This window comes from Plecotus auritus (assembly GCF_963455305.1).
Source record: "Plecotus auritus genome assembly, chromosome: 2".
In the NCBI taxonomy this organism is placed as follows: domain Eukaryota; kingdom Metazoa; phylum Chordata; class Mammalia; order Chiroptera; family Vespertilionidae; genus Plecotus; species Plecotus auritus.
In genome coordinates, this window is record NC_137771.1 from 48,062,616 (window position 1) to 48,078,267 (window position 15,652).

General features: G+C 41.3%; 1 protein-coding gene across 4 annotated transcripts in view; it reads left to right on the plus strand.

Moving 5' to 3' along the window:
- The window catches only part of DNAJC6 (DnaJ heat shock protein family (Hsp40) member C6), a 146,221-nt gene that overhangs the window by 97,453 nt on the left and 33,116 nt on the right, over nucleotides 1-15,652 (plus strand). For all 4 annotated transcript variants that reach the window (XM_080654563.1, XM_080654564.1, XM_080654562.1 and 1 more), the window contains exons 5-7: nucleotides 8,369-8,491; nucleotides 14,303-14,436; nucleotides 14,975-15,169. In XM_080654563.1, coding sequence (XP_080510689.1) covers nucleotides 8,369-8,491; nucleotides 14,303-14,436; nucleotides 14,975-15,169 — 452 coding nt within the window. The remainder of the gene's footprint in view (nucleotides 1-8,368; nucleotides 8,492-14,302; nucleotides 14,437-14,974; nucleotides 15,170-15,652) is intronic.

Here is a 15,652-nt window from a genome sequence, read left to right on the forward strand (position 1 = left end):
AAATCTTTTGAATTGATTTTCTTTTTCTTGTTTGGAAACAAAGTCAGTGCCATCATTTTTAAAACCAAGGGACTGTGGAACATCCTGCACAATATTTCATAGAAATTTTATTTGACCTGAAAAGATTTGTGATAGTCTGGAACATTTTCCTTCTGAAAGTAAATAAAGACATAATATCATTATAGAAGCATTCGTGCATATGAAGATGTCTCTTTGGGTAGTATTTATAAAAGCAGTCACTATAAAGATATTTAAAGAAAGCTATCTATTAGCATAACTACATATTTTGTGACCAATCTTAATAGTCTTACCAAAGGAACCGGGAATTAATTACACATTGACTTAAAACTGCCATAGGTTGCTAGCTCTCACTTGCCTTAAAAGGGCAAGAAGCATGTTTATTTGATTTGATACCTAGAATAGTGCCTGGAATGGCTAAACATTTCTCAGACAAATGAATGTGTCAAGGACTGTTAAACACATAGATATAAAATAAATATTTGGTTCTTGTTCCCAAGGCATGTAAGCCTAGTTGGAGAGAGAACCCAAGACGTTCTAAAGACAACTGCAAATAATATGTACAGTACCTACTGAGGGATATTAGCGAAGGGAGACAGCAGTGAGAGCTGGACCTTGAAGCATGAGTAAGTCTTGTATAGGTGAAAGGTGTTGTGTTATTTCTATTTTTTAAAAAATATTTTTATTGACTTCAGAGAAGAAGAGAGAGATAGAAACATCAACAATCAGAGAGAATCATTGATCAGCTGCCTCCTGCACATCCCCTACTGGGGGTCAAGCCTGCAACCCAGGAATGTGCCTTTTACCAGAATCAAACCTGGGACCCTTCAGTTCGCAGGCCAACACTCTAGCCACTAAGCCAAACCAGCTAGGGCTGGTGTTATTTCTTTTCCATGCAAATTGTAGAATGTGTCTTACAAGGTTCTTCATGATCTGGCCTCTGCCTGACTCTCTGGCTTCATCTTTCACTGTTCTTATGCCCAGAAAACCCAGACTCCAACCAGGGAGCACACACACTGTCTCTGTATGAGCTGCTCTCTCTCCCTAAAAAGCCATCCATTGTCACACTGCCCCCACCCCTTCCTTGTTTACCTAACTTCACTAAGAGGAGGATTTCCACAAAGCTTTCCCAACTCTTTCTCCCTAAAACACAGGAATGCATGGCACCTTAGCTCTTTGCAGATAGTCCCAGAACTTTGCCGAATAGATCTAGACCCTCTGGCGAAGCTCCTGCAAGCTTCAGTTGCATATCAGGGAGACAGTCCCAAAACCTTGGTCTATTCATCTTAGCTCTGTTTCTAATGTGGCTTTTTTCAAGCTCCTAGTTCTTTCTCTTTTCAGTACTAACACTATGGATTAGTTTGCATCTCATTGTTGCATTACTTAGAAAAGTTCTCTTACTTCTCATCTTCTAATCCATGAAGACTGAAACCATTTCCTCCTCCTTTCAAGTCAGTGGAGGGCTAGGTCTTCAGTTAAATATTATTTTAATAAGTGCATATGGCAGAGTGTTCCATAAATAGCCAGTGTTGGAAAAGACAAAAAAGGAGACTGGTTTTGTTTATAGACTCACAGGAGTCCTGCTCTGTCTTTATTTCCTAACTCAGTTACTTTACATTTGTATTATGTGATACTAGAGGCCCGGTGCACAAAATTTGTGCACGGGGTGGTGGGGGAGGTTGTGTCCCTCAGCCCAGCCTGCACCCTCTCCAATCTGGGACCCCTCGAGGGATGTCCGACTGCCCGTTTAGGCCCGATCCTACCATAGGATTAGGCCCGATCCTACCAGAGGATCGGGCTTAAATGGATAGTTGGACATCCCTCTCACAATCCAGGACTGCTGGCTCCCAACTTTTTGCCTGCCTGCCTTCCTGATTGACCCCTAACTGCTTCTGCCTGCCAGCCTGATCACCCCCTAATCACTCCCCTGCCAGCCTGATTGATGCTTAACTGCTCCCCTGCCAGCCTGTTTGCCCCTAACTGCCCTCCCTGCAGGCCTAGTCACCCCTAACTGCCCTCCCCTGCAGGCATGGGTCCCCCCCAAATGCCCTTCCCTGCAGGCCCAGTTGCCCCCAACTTCCCTCCTCTGCCAGTCTGGTCACCCCTAACTGCCCTCCCCTGCAGACTTGATTGCCCTCAACTGCCCTTCCTTGCAGGCCTGGTCCCTCCCAACTGCTCTCCCCTGCTGGCCATCTTGTGGCAGCCATCTTGTGTCCACATGGGGGCAGCCATCTTGTGTGTTGGAGTGATGGTCAATTTGCATATTACTCTTTTATTAGATAGGATAGAGGCCTGGTGCATGGGTGGGGGCCGGCTGGTTTGCCCTGAGAAGTGTCCCGGATCAGGGTGGGGGTTTCCTTGGGGCGTGTGGCGGCCTGGGTGAGGGGCCTGTGGTGGTTTGCAGGCCGGCCATGCCTCCCAGCGACCCAAGCGGAGGCCCTGGTATCTGGGATTTATTTATCTTCTATAATTGAAACTTTGTAGCCTTGAGCGGCAGCCAGGGCTGGCCAGGAAGCTTGGTTTCCTCCATCGCCGGGGGCAACTCAAGCCTCCTGCACTCTCCAGCTCCATGGCTGCCACCATTTTTGTTGGGATTTATTTATTGTCTATAATTAAAACTTTGTAGCCTTGAGCGGAGGCCAGGGCTGGCCAGAGTGGGCAGGAAGCTTGGCTTCCTCCATTGCTGGGGAAACGCAATCCTCCTGCTCGCTCCGTGGCCACAGCCATCTTGATTGGGGTTTTTTTTGCATACTCGCTCTTGATTGGCTGGTGGGCGTGGCTTGTGGGCATAGTGGAGGTGCAGTCAATTTGCATGTTTCTCTTTTATTAGTGTAGATGTGCTTGGGGATACGGGTAGTAGTGGCAAAGACAAGCTGTTTCTAAGCTATTGTCAATAAATGGAAAATGGGATGAATGGCCACCAAATCTAGCCTGGCTTTAAAGTTCTAAAATCTAACTAATGCATTTCAATGCCTCTCTGAGCTTCTTTCTCCCTCTGCAGGAAGGAAGGTGTGCTGTTGGTAGCATAGAAACAAGAACCCCATTGGCTGGCCGGTGTGCTCAGCGGTTGAGCGTCAACCCATGAACCAGGATGGTTCGATTCCCCATCAGGGCACATGCCTGGTCATGGGCTTGATCCCTAGTAAAGTGGCGGTGGGGGGAGCGGTGTAGGAGGCAGCCAATCAGTGATTCTCTCTCCTTTCCTCTATGAAATCAATTTTTATATAAAAGAACCCCAGCTGGTTCTTTTAGACCAGGGGTGGGCAAACTTTTTGACTCGAGGGCCACAATGGGTTCTTAAACTGGACCGGAGGGCCGGAACAAAAGCATGGATGGAGTGTTTGTGTGAACTAACATAAATTCAAAGTAAAGGAGCGGAGGGGAGAGCAAGAGAACCGGATAGAACAGCCGGATCCGGCCCGCGGGCCGTAGTTTGCCCACGGCTGTTTTAGACTCTCCCTTCATGTTGACTTTCTCCAATTCTTGTAGGATTTCTTCCTTTTGGGGAATGACTTGATTTTTTGAAAATATATTATCAACTTGGGCTTCTTTAAGAGATCATGATTGTTTGCAGGTGAACCCCTTTTTCCTTTTTTCCTTCCAGAGTTCACCAAAGCTCCCCAGTGTTTCTGCTTTGGTTTGCTGGTTGGTGAGGGGGGTCAGCTATAGAGCAGTGACGCCTCATCTTTCCTGCTGCCACCATGCATCAGTGTAAGGACGGGGAGTAAAGGGATAGAAAGAAATCCCTGGCCTGGGAGCCAGAGGGCTGTGGATCCCCACTTCGTAGCTCTGTCAACTTCGGTGACTTGAATGTCTTAACCATAGTAAAATGTGGCCATTACATGAAACCCCACAAACGTACAATGGGATTGTAATAAATATCCGTTAGACAGTGTGGTATAATAGAAAGCTCCCAAATTTACTGCTTTTATAACATACACAAATTTAAACTTCAGAAATGTCCCTAGGTTCCTATCTCAGCTGTTCCTCTTCCTGGGCAAGTTACTTTACCGCACTTGAGACTCAGTGTTCTCCTCTGTAAAATGGGGATGACAATAAGAATACCTGTCTCACTAATACTTAGGGCATGTTCTCTAAGGTTTGCTTAAGAAGGAAGTCTGACAGCAGCACCTGCTGTAGAGTAAGCATTCAGTAAGTGGTAGCCATGATTAGCACAGGTAATAATAAAATGCCGCAAAAAACGATCGACTGAAATACCTCTGTCCTCCAAAAATGGTTTCAGATTCTCAAAACACTTGATATGGCTCTTCAGTCTGATTTTCCGTAGCACCTTGTGCTCTAAATGCTTAGCAAATTGGATGCTTGCGCCGTCTTATCTTGTGCTTGGGGCGACAGACAGATGAACATTGAATGGCATCCAGCCTGGGTTCTGTTTTGGCCTCTTTCCCCACTGGGTGACATCATGGCAGCCTTGTAATCCATATGGCGTGTTCTGGTGCCCTGCAGCTCCGGGAGGTGGTCAAAGGGACTGGAGACGGCACAGTGAAGTGTCACCTGCCCTAAGACAGTGGTGCTTACTGCATGAAACTGTGAACCTGAGAGAGAGAGAGGGAGGGAGAGAGGGAGGGAGAGAAAGAGAGAAAGGAAAAAATAGCTTATAGTGACTGAATTCCTTTTTAGAATGTTTAGGGTTTGTTTATGCCTTTATGTTTTTTCCCCTTTAGACAGAACACATGCTTTAAAAAATTCTAATTGTATGTTTGCCTAATGATGTACAATTATATATTAAGTAAATATGTAATTATAGAGCACTTTAAATTAATATTATTTACTTGATTGATTTAATTGTTCTGGAGCTGTTAGCCTATTGTGCTAAGAACAATTTGGCAACTTTTAGCTGAGACTCATTATAGATAGTAATAGTGTTTATATGGGTGACATATAGTTTCTAAAAGGTTTAAAAGTATTATTGGGGAGTCCTAGCTGGTTCTGCTCAGTGGATAGAGCATCGGCCTGCAGACTGAAGGGTCCTGGTGTTGATTCCGGTCAAGAGCACATGCCCAGGTTGTGGGCTCGATCTCCAGTGGAGGCCGTGCAGGAGGCAGCCAATCAATGATTCTCTCTCATCATTAATGTTTCTCTCTCTCTCTCCCTCTCCCTGCCTCTCTGAAATCAATAAAAAAATTGCCTACACTTTTATATAGTTATGATCTAAAAAAAAACAACCCACAAAATTGATTCACCTGTTTCTTCTCCCAAATATTTCACATGTAGACCAATCTTATAAGAAGAGATTGCCAAATGGGGTTCATTCTTTTACTCATTCATTCATTCAGTAAATACTTACTGAGCACCTGCCATTCAACTAGCACACCCACACTGGATTCTGGTTATAAAAATGAATTGGTGATGGTCTCTCTTCTTATGGAGCTTAGTGTCTGGAGGGGAGACAGACATAAACAATTTGAATACAGCTTGACAATAAGGTGGCATTTACTGTGTTTACCTCCTTGTGCTACAAAATTCTCACAACAATCTTGTAATGCCCATTTATACTTTGTACAGAAGAGAATGGAGGCTTGGAGAGGTTAGTAACTTGCTTAAGTTAATTAGGTAGTAAGTGGTAAGGACAAAGTGGAAAGCCAGCCTGTGGGCTTACCCATGTCGCTGTACTGATAAGAGCTGAAATAGATGAAAATGGACAAGGGCCTGGGTACAAAGCAGACTAAGTTGACTAAACATTTCTGCCTGTGGGTGTCTTATAGACACTGTCAGGGACAAGGGAGCACTTCAGCTTGGGTTTTGAAGGATGAATAGGGACTTAAGAGGGAAGAAGAATATTGCAGACAGGAAGCCGCTTGTACAAATGTACATTTTGTAATGCCTCTGATGGCAAAAATTTATCTTCCCCATTATTTTTTTAATCAGTATATCATCTCCACCCCCGAAAAGACATCAGTGGGGAATCGCTTTGGGGGATAAAAAAAAAATGGGCCAGAAACAGCCCTGAATAATGTTGAGTAAAAGGAACGTGTTGCGGAGTTTAAGCCAACAAAAGCCCAATACTGGGTGACCCTGCATTGTTTGGTAGCTATGTCAAGCATTTCAACCACTTTGTTTAATAAACCACATCTGTCATTCCTAAAGGTATAGAAAAGTGGTTAACGAGAAAGGTTCCTCATAATCATCTTGTAGAAAAAAGTTACAAATTAACCAAAAAGAACGGGCTTTCTTGGCAGCCCCCGAGAGCAAAACATCATGTGTGGTTATTATCTGGTTACCAAAAAAGGACAAACCAAACAGATTGCTCCTACGTCCCTTGCTCCACTGTTAAATATTACGAGTTTGAGACATTTGGCTTTTCTTAGGCCAGTGGTATTAGTGTTGTAGAGCACTTTCTGATGACAGCATCCACACAAAACCTGCTCTTTCTCCAGAATTCCCGACATCAGCAAATGGCACCTGCTCCCATTCTTTTATCCAGCCATTCACGCTGGAAGCCTGGAGTCATCCCTGACTCTCTCCCATCTCTCTTTTAAGTACACCCCTCCTCACTCATGCACTGCCACCATGGGATCCCTCAACTACTCTTGTGTATAGGTATTCCACTTCCTCTTTACTCCTTAATCCCTCAAGTTTTTTGTACCCTGCTACTACTCATCTAGGCCTAAACCCCCACCATCCCTTCCTTAGACTTCTCAGCAGCCTCCTCACTGATCTCTCTGACTACTCTCATGTAATTCATACCCATTACTAATACTGGATCCTGAGGGTTCTTTGGAAAATGCAGATCTGAGTGTCACTCTCTTACTTTACCCAGCTCCTAACAAGGCCTGACCCCCTTCAGTTTACACTCTCACCATACAGGGTTCATTCAATTTCCCCCCTCCCCACGCCCCCCCCCCAAAAAACATTTTTGGCTCTGTCTGACCTCAGGGCTTTGAACTGGCAGTTACCTGATACAATATCAGTAATAGCTACATTTATTGATCACGTTGTGTGTATCATATGCTGAGCTAAGCCCTTGAAATACATTCTCATGTAGTTCCCACAACCCTGTCAGGTAGGTAGGTAGGTATCCTTTACCACATTTCACAAAGAAAGGCTCAAAGAGGTCACAAAGGTTGCCCAAGTCTAAGCTTCTCTTTATTATTTATTAAATTAGTGAATACCTAATCAGTTGAGGGTGATGTCTAGTATTTTGAGGGAAACAATAATCTCAACTGCAGCAATACAATGATTTACAGTCAGAAAACCAAGTTGCAGTTCTGGCACTGACCAGCAGCATAATTTTAGACAAGACAACCTCTGAGAGTGAGTTTTCTCATCTGCAAAATGGGGATCATATCAATGCCTGTCTTAAATGATTGTTGATTAGATTAGAATAGAGCCAAGCAAAACACAGTCGGGGCTCTATGACTGTTTCAATTACAATTGACATGCAATGGGATGTGTTAAATCAGTGGTTCTCAACCTTTCTAATGCCGCAACCCTTTAACACAATTCCTCATGTTGTGGTGACCCCCAACCATAAAATTATTTTTGTTGGTACTTCATAACTGTAATTTTGCTAATCGTAATGTAAATATCTGTGTTTTCCGATGGTCTTAGGCGACCCTGCTAGCTGTTCTCAACCTGTGGGTCCGCTGCTGTAGAGCCTAAGACCATTGGAAAACACAGATATTTACATTACGATTCATAACAGTAGCAAAATTACAGTTATGAAGTAGCAACAAAAATAATTTTATGGTTGGGGTCACCACAACATGAGGAACTGTATTAAAGGGTCGTGGCATTAGAAAGGTTGAGAACCACTGTGTTAAATGAATATGTGTGTTAGATGAACACAAATGTTGGAGGTTGGCCCCATGGTGTTGTGAGTCCCTTCATTAAGAGAGGAAGAAATAAGAGCCCTGAACAAGGTTTGGCTCACTTTCATGTGCTCATGAGAGCTGGTATAAAATAGTCCAGGATTTATAAGATAAACCTATAATTAAACAGCTAGTAGTCAGGTAAAAACATTTTATACTTAACAGACATTAAATTTAGAGCTTTGTGCAGTGGGTAATATTATAGCCAATGAGGTATATCTGAGACATAATTATTGTTAATTGAAATAATAATTTGGGTAATCTTACAGAATACAAGTAAAATCCAAATATATAGTTTAAGTGATCTCGCTGAATTTAAAATGTATTTTAAAATGTGTTTTCATACCCTTACGGAAACAGAATTTTTTATGAAAAAATTGCTGGATTAAGTACCTCTTCTTCCATTCTCAGTTGTTCCTGAGGATAGAGTATCACTCCAGGAAGCAGTTGTTTGGCGTCCTACCTGTTGGAGAGGAAGTCACGAAGGGAATTCATTTCCTTTTACTGTGTTCCCTTAGGTTTCAGAATGCAGTTGGCCCATTAGGCAAGCCCCCAGTCTGCACAACCTCTTTGCTGTGTGTCGGAATATGTATAACTGGCTACTGCAGAATCCCAAAAACGTCTGTGTTGTCCACTGCTTGGTGAGTAACCTTTATTGTTGTCATTGTCTGTAGTTATTTGGTATAGTTTGGTCAAATACAGCTTGCCCTATGCAGACTGATGAGCAGGTAACATTTAAGTTGAATTATTATTTATTGAGATCCTACTTAGGAATTTGGTGATCTGAGGTATAATACAAAAATAAAGAACAACCTTACTATTCTTGCCTTAAAATTTGAGTATTAGTGGGAGAGGCAGACATGTACACAGTCCGCATCATTCAGAGCCTCTAGAATGTGCCAAGTATTACAAAAGAGGTAGAAGCAAGAGCTATGGTTGTACAGGTAAAAATGTCATTGACCTTGTGTGAGTAAAGTTGCCATAAGCACATTGGAATATTTATTTTTTCTTACTCTTTTAAAATAATTAAAAAAATTTTTCAATTAGAGTTGACATGCAATATTATATTAGTTTCAGATATGGGACATAGTGATTAGAGATTTATATAACTTACATAGTGATCACCCTGATAGGTCTAATACCCATCTGACACCATACATAGTCATTGCAATATTATTGACTGTATTCCTTGTGCTTTCCTTACTTTTTGTGTTTGAATAAAAATGAAATAAAATGACACCTATGCTCTTGTAAGTAGTCACAGAAAATATTGACTGTGTTTTATGGCTTTGCTGACCACTGACGTTATACAGTCCATTTTTCTAAACCTTTTTTTTTTCCAGAGGCCTCGTACCTATTGTTTAAAACTCAACTTCCAATAAAGTCTTTTTGAGTATTTTCACAATATGGACATTTCCACTATATATCTAAGTGCTTCTGTGGCATTTAATGCATTGCATCATCATATTGGTGAGCTCCCACTCAACCATGAGTACCTTACAGGAAAGAACTGTGTCTTTCTTTGCACCCCAGATCTGAAGGATTTTGAATAAATGGCTGACAATATAAGCAAATGAACACACAAATGGAATCTGAGCATAAATATTGGAAATATTCATTGCTTCTGTACTCTTCAGGGTCTATATATTTTTACTATGATCTTACTTAATGATTCTCCCTTTTATTCTTGAAAGCCAGTTGGCTAATAGGGAAAAAAGCAGAACACTTTTTCTTCTTTCCACTTCAAATACTTAACTTTTAATATAAAAACTAATAAAAATTTTTAAAAGACCAGCATGGCAAATAAAAGAAGGGACCCATATCTAAGCACCTAGAGCATATTAAAAGAGTGTCTGGAGGACTAAATCCTAAAAAGAATTAAGATTGAGAAAAGTGTATTTTTTAAAGAAAAATGTCCTTGGAATAAGGACAACAATAAATGCTTGAGGCACATGGTATAATCTTATCTTAACTCCTTTATGCTGTTCCTTTATCAGCAAACAAATGTCAAGCAAGAAAGGGTATAGCAGTAATTAAGACAAAGCTGATAGGTAGTGAGATAGTAAAAGAGCCTCACAATACTGAACAATATCCACTCTCTAGACTTAAATTATGGGACAGAATGCCGAAAGCACAGGGAAAGCAATTATGGATCCGTTATGTAATATGAGGAAACTAGAAGAGGTGCCAGGCAAGCAAGGAGAGATTGCTTCTAAAAGACAGAAGAGGTTAATCATGGAAAGTTAAATCTGGTGAGGCTGATGGCAATTCAGGCAACATTTTCATATAAATTTTTCACACATATTTTTGCACAGATGATTTTTACCTCTTAGAAAAACACCAAAAAGTTTTCCGGGGTCTTTCTCAGCATCTGCTAGGGTTCAGGAATCTGGGAAAGGGGCTGTGCCTAAATGAATGAAGAGGCTAGAGAAGAAATATGAATTTGGAAGACATGGGGGAAAGCCAGACGGAAACTTAGTTCTAGTTACCAAGTTCTCCAAATGTCCGGACCCCTAGCTTTTTATTAACACATTTTGCCCTAAAGCCGTGGTCCGCAACTGCGGCTCGCGAGCCACATACAGCTCTTTGGCCCCTTGAGTGTGGCTTTTCCACAAAATACCACGGCCTGGGTGAGTCTATTCTGAATAAGTGGCGTTAGAAGAAGTTTAAGTTTAAAAAATTTGGCTCTCAAAAGAAATTTCAATTGTTGTACTGCTGATATTTGGCTCTGTTGACTGAGTTTGCCGACCACTGCCCTAAAGCAAAGCAGATATACATATCAAAGGTAAGGTTTGGTAAACAGTAAAAGATTATCAAGTTGGGGGAACTGCCCTCAGCTGTCTGGAAGCAGGCAATAATAATAACACACAATAATGTGTGTTCAGACCTGCTGAAGCCCCAAGTTCCATCATCAACCTTTTGATGAACTTCTTGCATTTATGACCTGCTGGAATTAGCCTCCAGCAAGTTATTCATTATGAACACACATATCAAACCACCTGAACATTTTTCAAAAAGACTACTACATTTGTAGAGACAGTTTATTGGATTTCTGCAAGATATTTACCAGTTTCTTGTAATCAAGGTGGAGAAACTTGGACAAGGTTGTTATATATTTAGTGAAATCATGGTTGAATATCTGCTTCCAAAGGTAGATGGCTAATGGATCTGCAGCTTCCCAAGGTTGCATTCAGTTCCCCTTTTAATTAACTTTTATTGGTTTCAGAGAGGAAGGTTGAGGGCGAGAAAGATAGAAACATCAATGATGAGAGAGAATCATTGATCAGCTGCCTCCTGCACCCCCCTCACTGGGGATCAAGCCTGCAAACCAGGCATGTGTCCTGACCGGGAATTGAACTGGAGATCCCTAGATTCATAGATTGATGTTCAACCAATGAGTCACATCTGCCAGGCTTAATTAACATTTTTATGTCAATATAGAGTTCAACCTTATCAATTTTCTCAGAATGGGAGATTCACATAATGAATCTGGATTTAAAATGTTTTTGGAGATTGATCATTTAACAAACTATGTGAAGTTAAACACAGGATAAATGTAGTATTTTTAAAAAATATATACTTGTATTGATTTCAGAGAGGAAGGGAGAGGGAGAGAGAGATAGAAACATCAATGATGAGAGAGAATCATTGATTGGCTGCCTCCTGCATGCCCCCTACTGGGGATAGAGCCCGCAACCCATAGCCCTAGCCGGTTTGGCTCAGTGGATAGAACATGGGCCTGCGGACTGAAGGGTCCTGGGTTCAATTTTGGTCAAGGGCCAGGTTGCAGGTTCAATCCCAGTGGAGGCAGCCGATCAGTGTTTCTCTGTCATCATTGATGTTTCTCTCTTTCTCACTTTCTCTTCCTCTCAGAAATCAATAAAAATATATTTAAAAAAGAAAAAGAAGAAAAGTGCCAATTAAAAGGAAATGCCTTTAAAAAATAAAATATTAAACATATTTGTCTATTGAAACAAATTAAAAAGAACTAGGAGTTTTAGTAGATAGAAAGTTCAATCAGAGTTTATGATGTGACTTAGCCTGCATTTAAACTATCTTGGCCTGGGGTTATGTTAATAAAAGCATAGTATCCGAACTAAGGAAGATGATGTTTCCTCTCTAGTTTGCTTAGAACACATATCATAGTATGCATTTCACATCTGGGCAGCACACTTAAGGTTGTTTTAAATCATGAACAGAGACAATAGGATGGTGACGGCCTGGGGTGGAGAGGTAGGGGCTGGGAGGAAGGAGGTAAAGGGGGGTGGAATGAGGGACATATGTAATACTGTCAACAACAACAATATATATACACACACGTGCACTCTGGAGTCTTGTTCAGAGGAAGTACACCAAATAATGATGTCTCTTTAAATGGAATATCAGCCTGGCTGGTGTGGCTCAGGGGTTGAGCGTTGACCTATGAACCAAGAGGTCACAGTTTGATTCCCTGTCAGGGCACATGCCTGGATTGCATGCTCGATCTCTAATGTGGGGTGTGCAGGAGGAAGCCAATCTGATTCTTTCTCCATTGATGTTTCTATCTCTCTCTCCTCTTCCTTCCTCTCTGAAATCAATAAAAATATATGTTTAAACAGAATATCAAATAAGGAAGAATTGAAGAGATTGTGTATTAGGGTTCTCCAGGCAAACAGAACCAATGGGATGAATATATATGTATATGTATATGTATATGTATATGTATATGTATATGTATATATACACGTATATATGGAGAAAGAGAAATACATATATGAAATTTATTATAGGAATTGGCTCATGTGGTTATGAAGGACGAGAAGTCCCACAGTCTGCCCTCTGCAAGCTGGAGAAGCAGGAAGGCCAATAGTATAATTAGTCTGTGTCTGAAGGCCTCATAACTAAGGGGGCTGCTTGTGTGAGTCCAGGAGTCTGAAGGTCCCCAAACCAGAAGCTCCGATGCCTAAGGGCAGGGGAAGATGGAGGTCCCAACTCAAAAAGAGAGAGAGAATTTGCCCTTCCTTCACTTTTTGTTCTGTTGGGCCCTCAACAGATTGGATGATGACCCCTCCCTTTTGATGAGGGCAGATCTCTTTACTGAATCTATTGATTCAAATGCTGACCTCTTCCAGGAACACCCTCATAGACACACCCAGAAATAATGTTTTTCCAGCTTCCTGGGCTCCCTTAGTCTGGCCAAGTTGACACATAAAATGAACCATCACAGACTGGGTGTGATGGAAAATAGAAGCATGGATAGAAAGGGAGGGTATTTCAGATATGTGAAGGCTGTCATGGGGGAAAGAAGTCAGCTAACTTTGGATCTTCCCAGAAGGAAGAATGAGGATTATTGAGTGGCATAGACTTCAACTCAGCATATTCAGTATAAGGAAAACTTTGTAAACTGCACTGGCCTACTTCAAGTTGCAGGAAGCTACCTGTCACAGTGTTCTAGGTTGAAGATGTTGGCCACCATCTGTCAAGAGTATTAATATATGTAGGGTGTCCCCCCAAAAAAATTATACACACTTTGAATAATTATAAAGGCAGTATTTATTGAAATACATTTCATTTTCAAAATTGAGCAATCAGCTGTTACAGTGTATATATATTTTTGGGGGACACCGTGTACATTCCTCCATCGAATGAAGGTGAATCAGGTGAAGCTTCTTTTATATGATTTTATAGGAATCTAGGAATATATATTGTCCCCCAAAAATGTAAACACACTTAACAGCTGATAGTTCAATTGATGTTTCTTTCTTTTCAGATTTAACCCATTGGAATGAATAATTATTCAAAGTGTGTATGCATTTTTTTGGAGACCTTGTACATAGCATATTCCAAAATGCAGTATTACCTAATCTGTGAATGTACCTCCAGCCCTAAACCAAAAGACTTCAACTGTTAGTTCTAATGCCACAATTCCAAGGTTACTTTGAAGATCAGATTATTTTCCAGTAAATATATGCCAATCAAATTTATATTGCTAGCTTTCTCAGGTTAGTAGAGAGCCAATTTTATCCTGAGAATAAGTCTCTCCTTTTGGCTTTGTGATTTAAGTAGCTGGGACTGAGTTTGCTTTTCAAGTAAATAATTTTGAACTGACTGGCATGCCCAGTTAAAAGGGTTTCTCTCCTCTCTTCCTTCCCCACCTCCAACTCTTCTTTCTTTTAATTTTTAAAAAATATGTTTTTATTGATTTTTTAGAGAGGAAGGGAGAAGGGAGAGAGAGAGAGAAACATCAATGTGAGAGAAACATCGATCAACTGCCTCCTACACGTCCCCCACCAGGGATCAAGCCCCCAACCCTGGCATGTGTCCTGACCTGTAATTGAACCAGCGACCTCTTGGTCACTGAGCCACACTGGCCTGGCCCAACTCCTTTCTTTTAATGGCAAGTACAGCCAGTCTCAGTGGTGAGTGGCTGATTGGACCACGTTTATGACAAGTTTATGCATTTTCTTTGTCAGGATGGACGGGCAGCATCGTCAATTCTGGTTGGTGCTATGTTCATTTTCTGTAATCTCTACTCAACTCCTGGCCCAGCTGTTCGATTGTTATATGCAAAGCGACCTGGAATCGGACTCTCGCCATCCCACAGGAGGTAAAGTAAGCTTAGATGTAGGGTAGGCGCAGACATACTCAAATTGGTGCCATGTACTTTAAAAACACACACACACACACAAACCTGTTTAGATAATTGACTTATCTTCTCTTTAGTCACAGTTTCATCCTTTCTCTTATTTAAATTGCACCTCCTTGCCTTTCTTTTGGATCAAAAGTGCTTCTGATGATAAAATTCTACAAATTTTTCAATGCCAGCCTTTAACTGATCAATCTAATCTGCTAGGTCAAATAGGAATAGATGTTCAAATATTGAGCCAGTATCAAGCTCCCATAACCTTTTGCATTTAATAAATACCCCTTCATCAGTTCTCTGGGGAAAGTACAGCAGTGTCACTAGATAAAAGCCTTCCTGCCTTATTGGTTGCATTCTCTTTAGCTAGTTATGTTAAAGAAATGAGCATAGTAAATTTTTATTATAAGTTAGTAATTTGCAAAAATAAACATCTTAGCAAAGATCAGTGGTTTCTTTCTTCTGGTGTGGTGGGCACCAACAGAATGTAAATCTTCTGTTTTAGATACCTGGGCTACATGTGTGACCTCCTAGCAGACAAACCCTACAGGCCTCACTTCAAGTCTCTCACGATTAAGTCAATCACTGTCAGTCCAGTCCCCTTTTTTAACAAACAGAGAAACGGATGTCGCCCGTACTGTGACGTGCTGATTGGAGAAACCAAAATATATACAACCTGCGCAGATTTTGAACGGATGAAGTAAGTCATATTATTTCAATTTTTGTGAACTGCTCTATTCTTCTGTACATTGAATCATATTCTGCCTGTGAGGACTATGTCATTGTGAAATGACTGAATTTTTTTTTTTAAATATATTTTTATTGATTTTTTACAGAGAGGAAAGGAGAGGGGGATAGAGAGCCAGAAACATCGATGAGAGAGAAACATCGATCAGCTGCCTCCTGAACATCCCCTACTGGGGATGTGGCCGCAACCAAGGTACATGCCCTTGACCGGAATCGAACCTGGGACCTTTCGGTCCGCAGGCCAATGCTCTATCCACTGAGCCAAACCGGTTAGGGCGAAATGACCGAAATTTTTAAAAAAAGTGTATCATAGGTGGTAACCATAGAAAAGCACATAAATCAAGGATGGCATAGACCCCTTTTAAATGGTGATACAATCTAAGGGATTAACAAGAGCTGTAATGAGTGTTCAGACACTGCTATGGGACAGAGGACC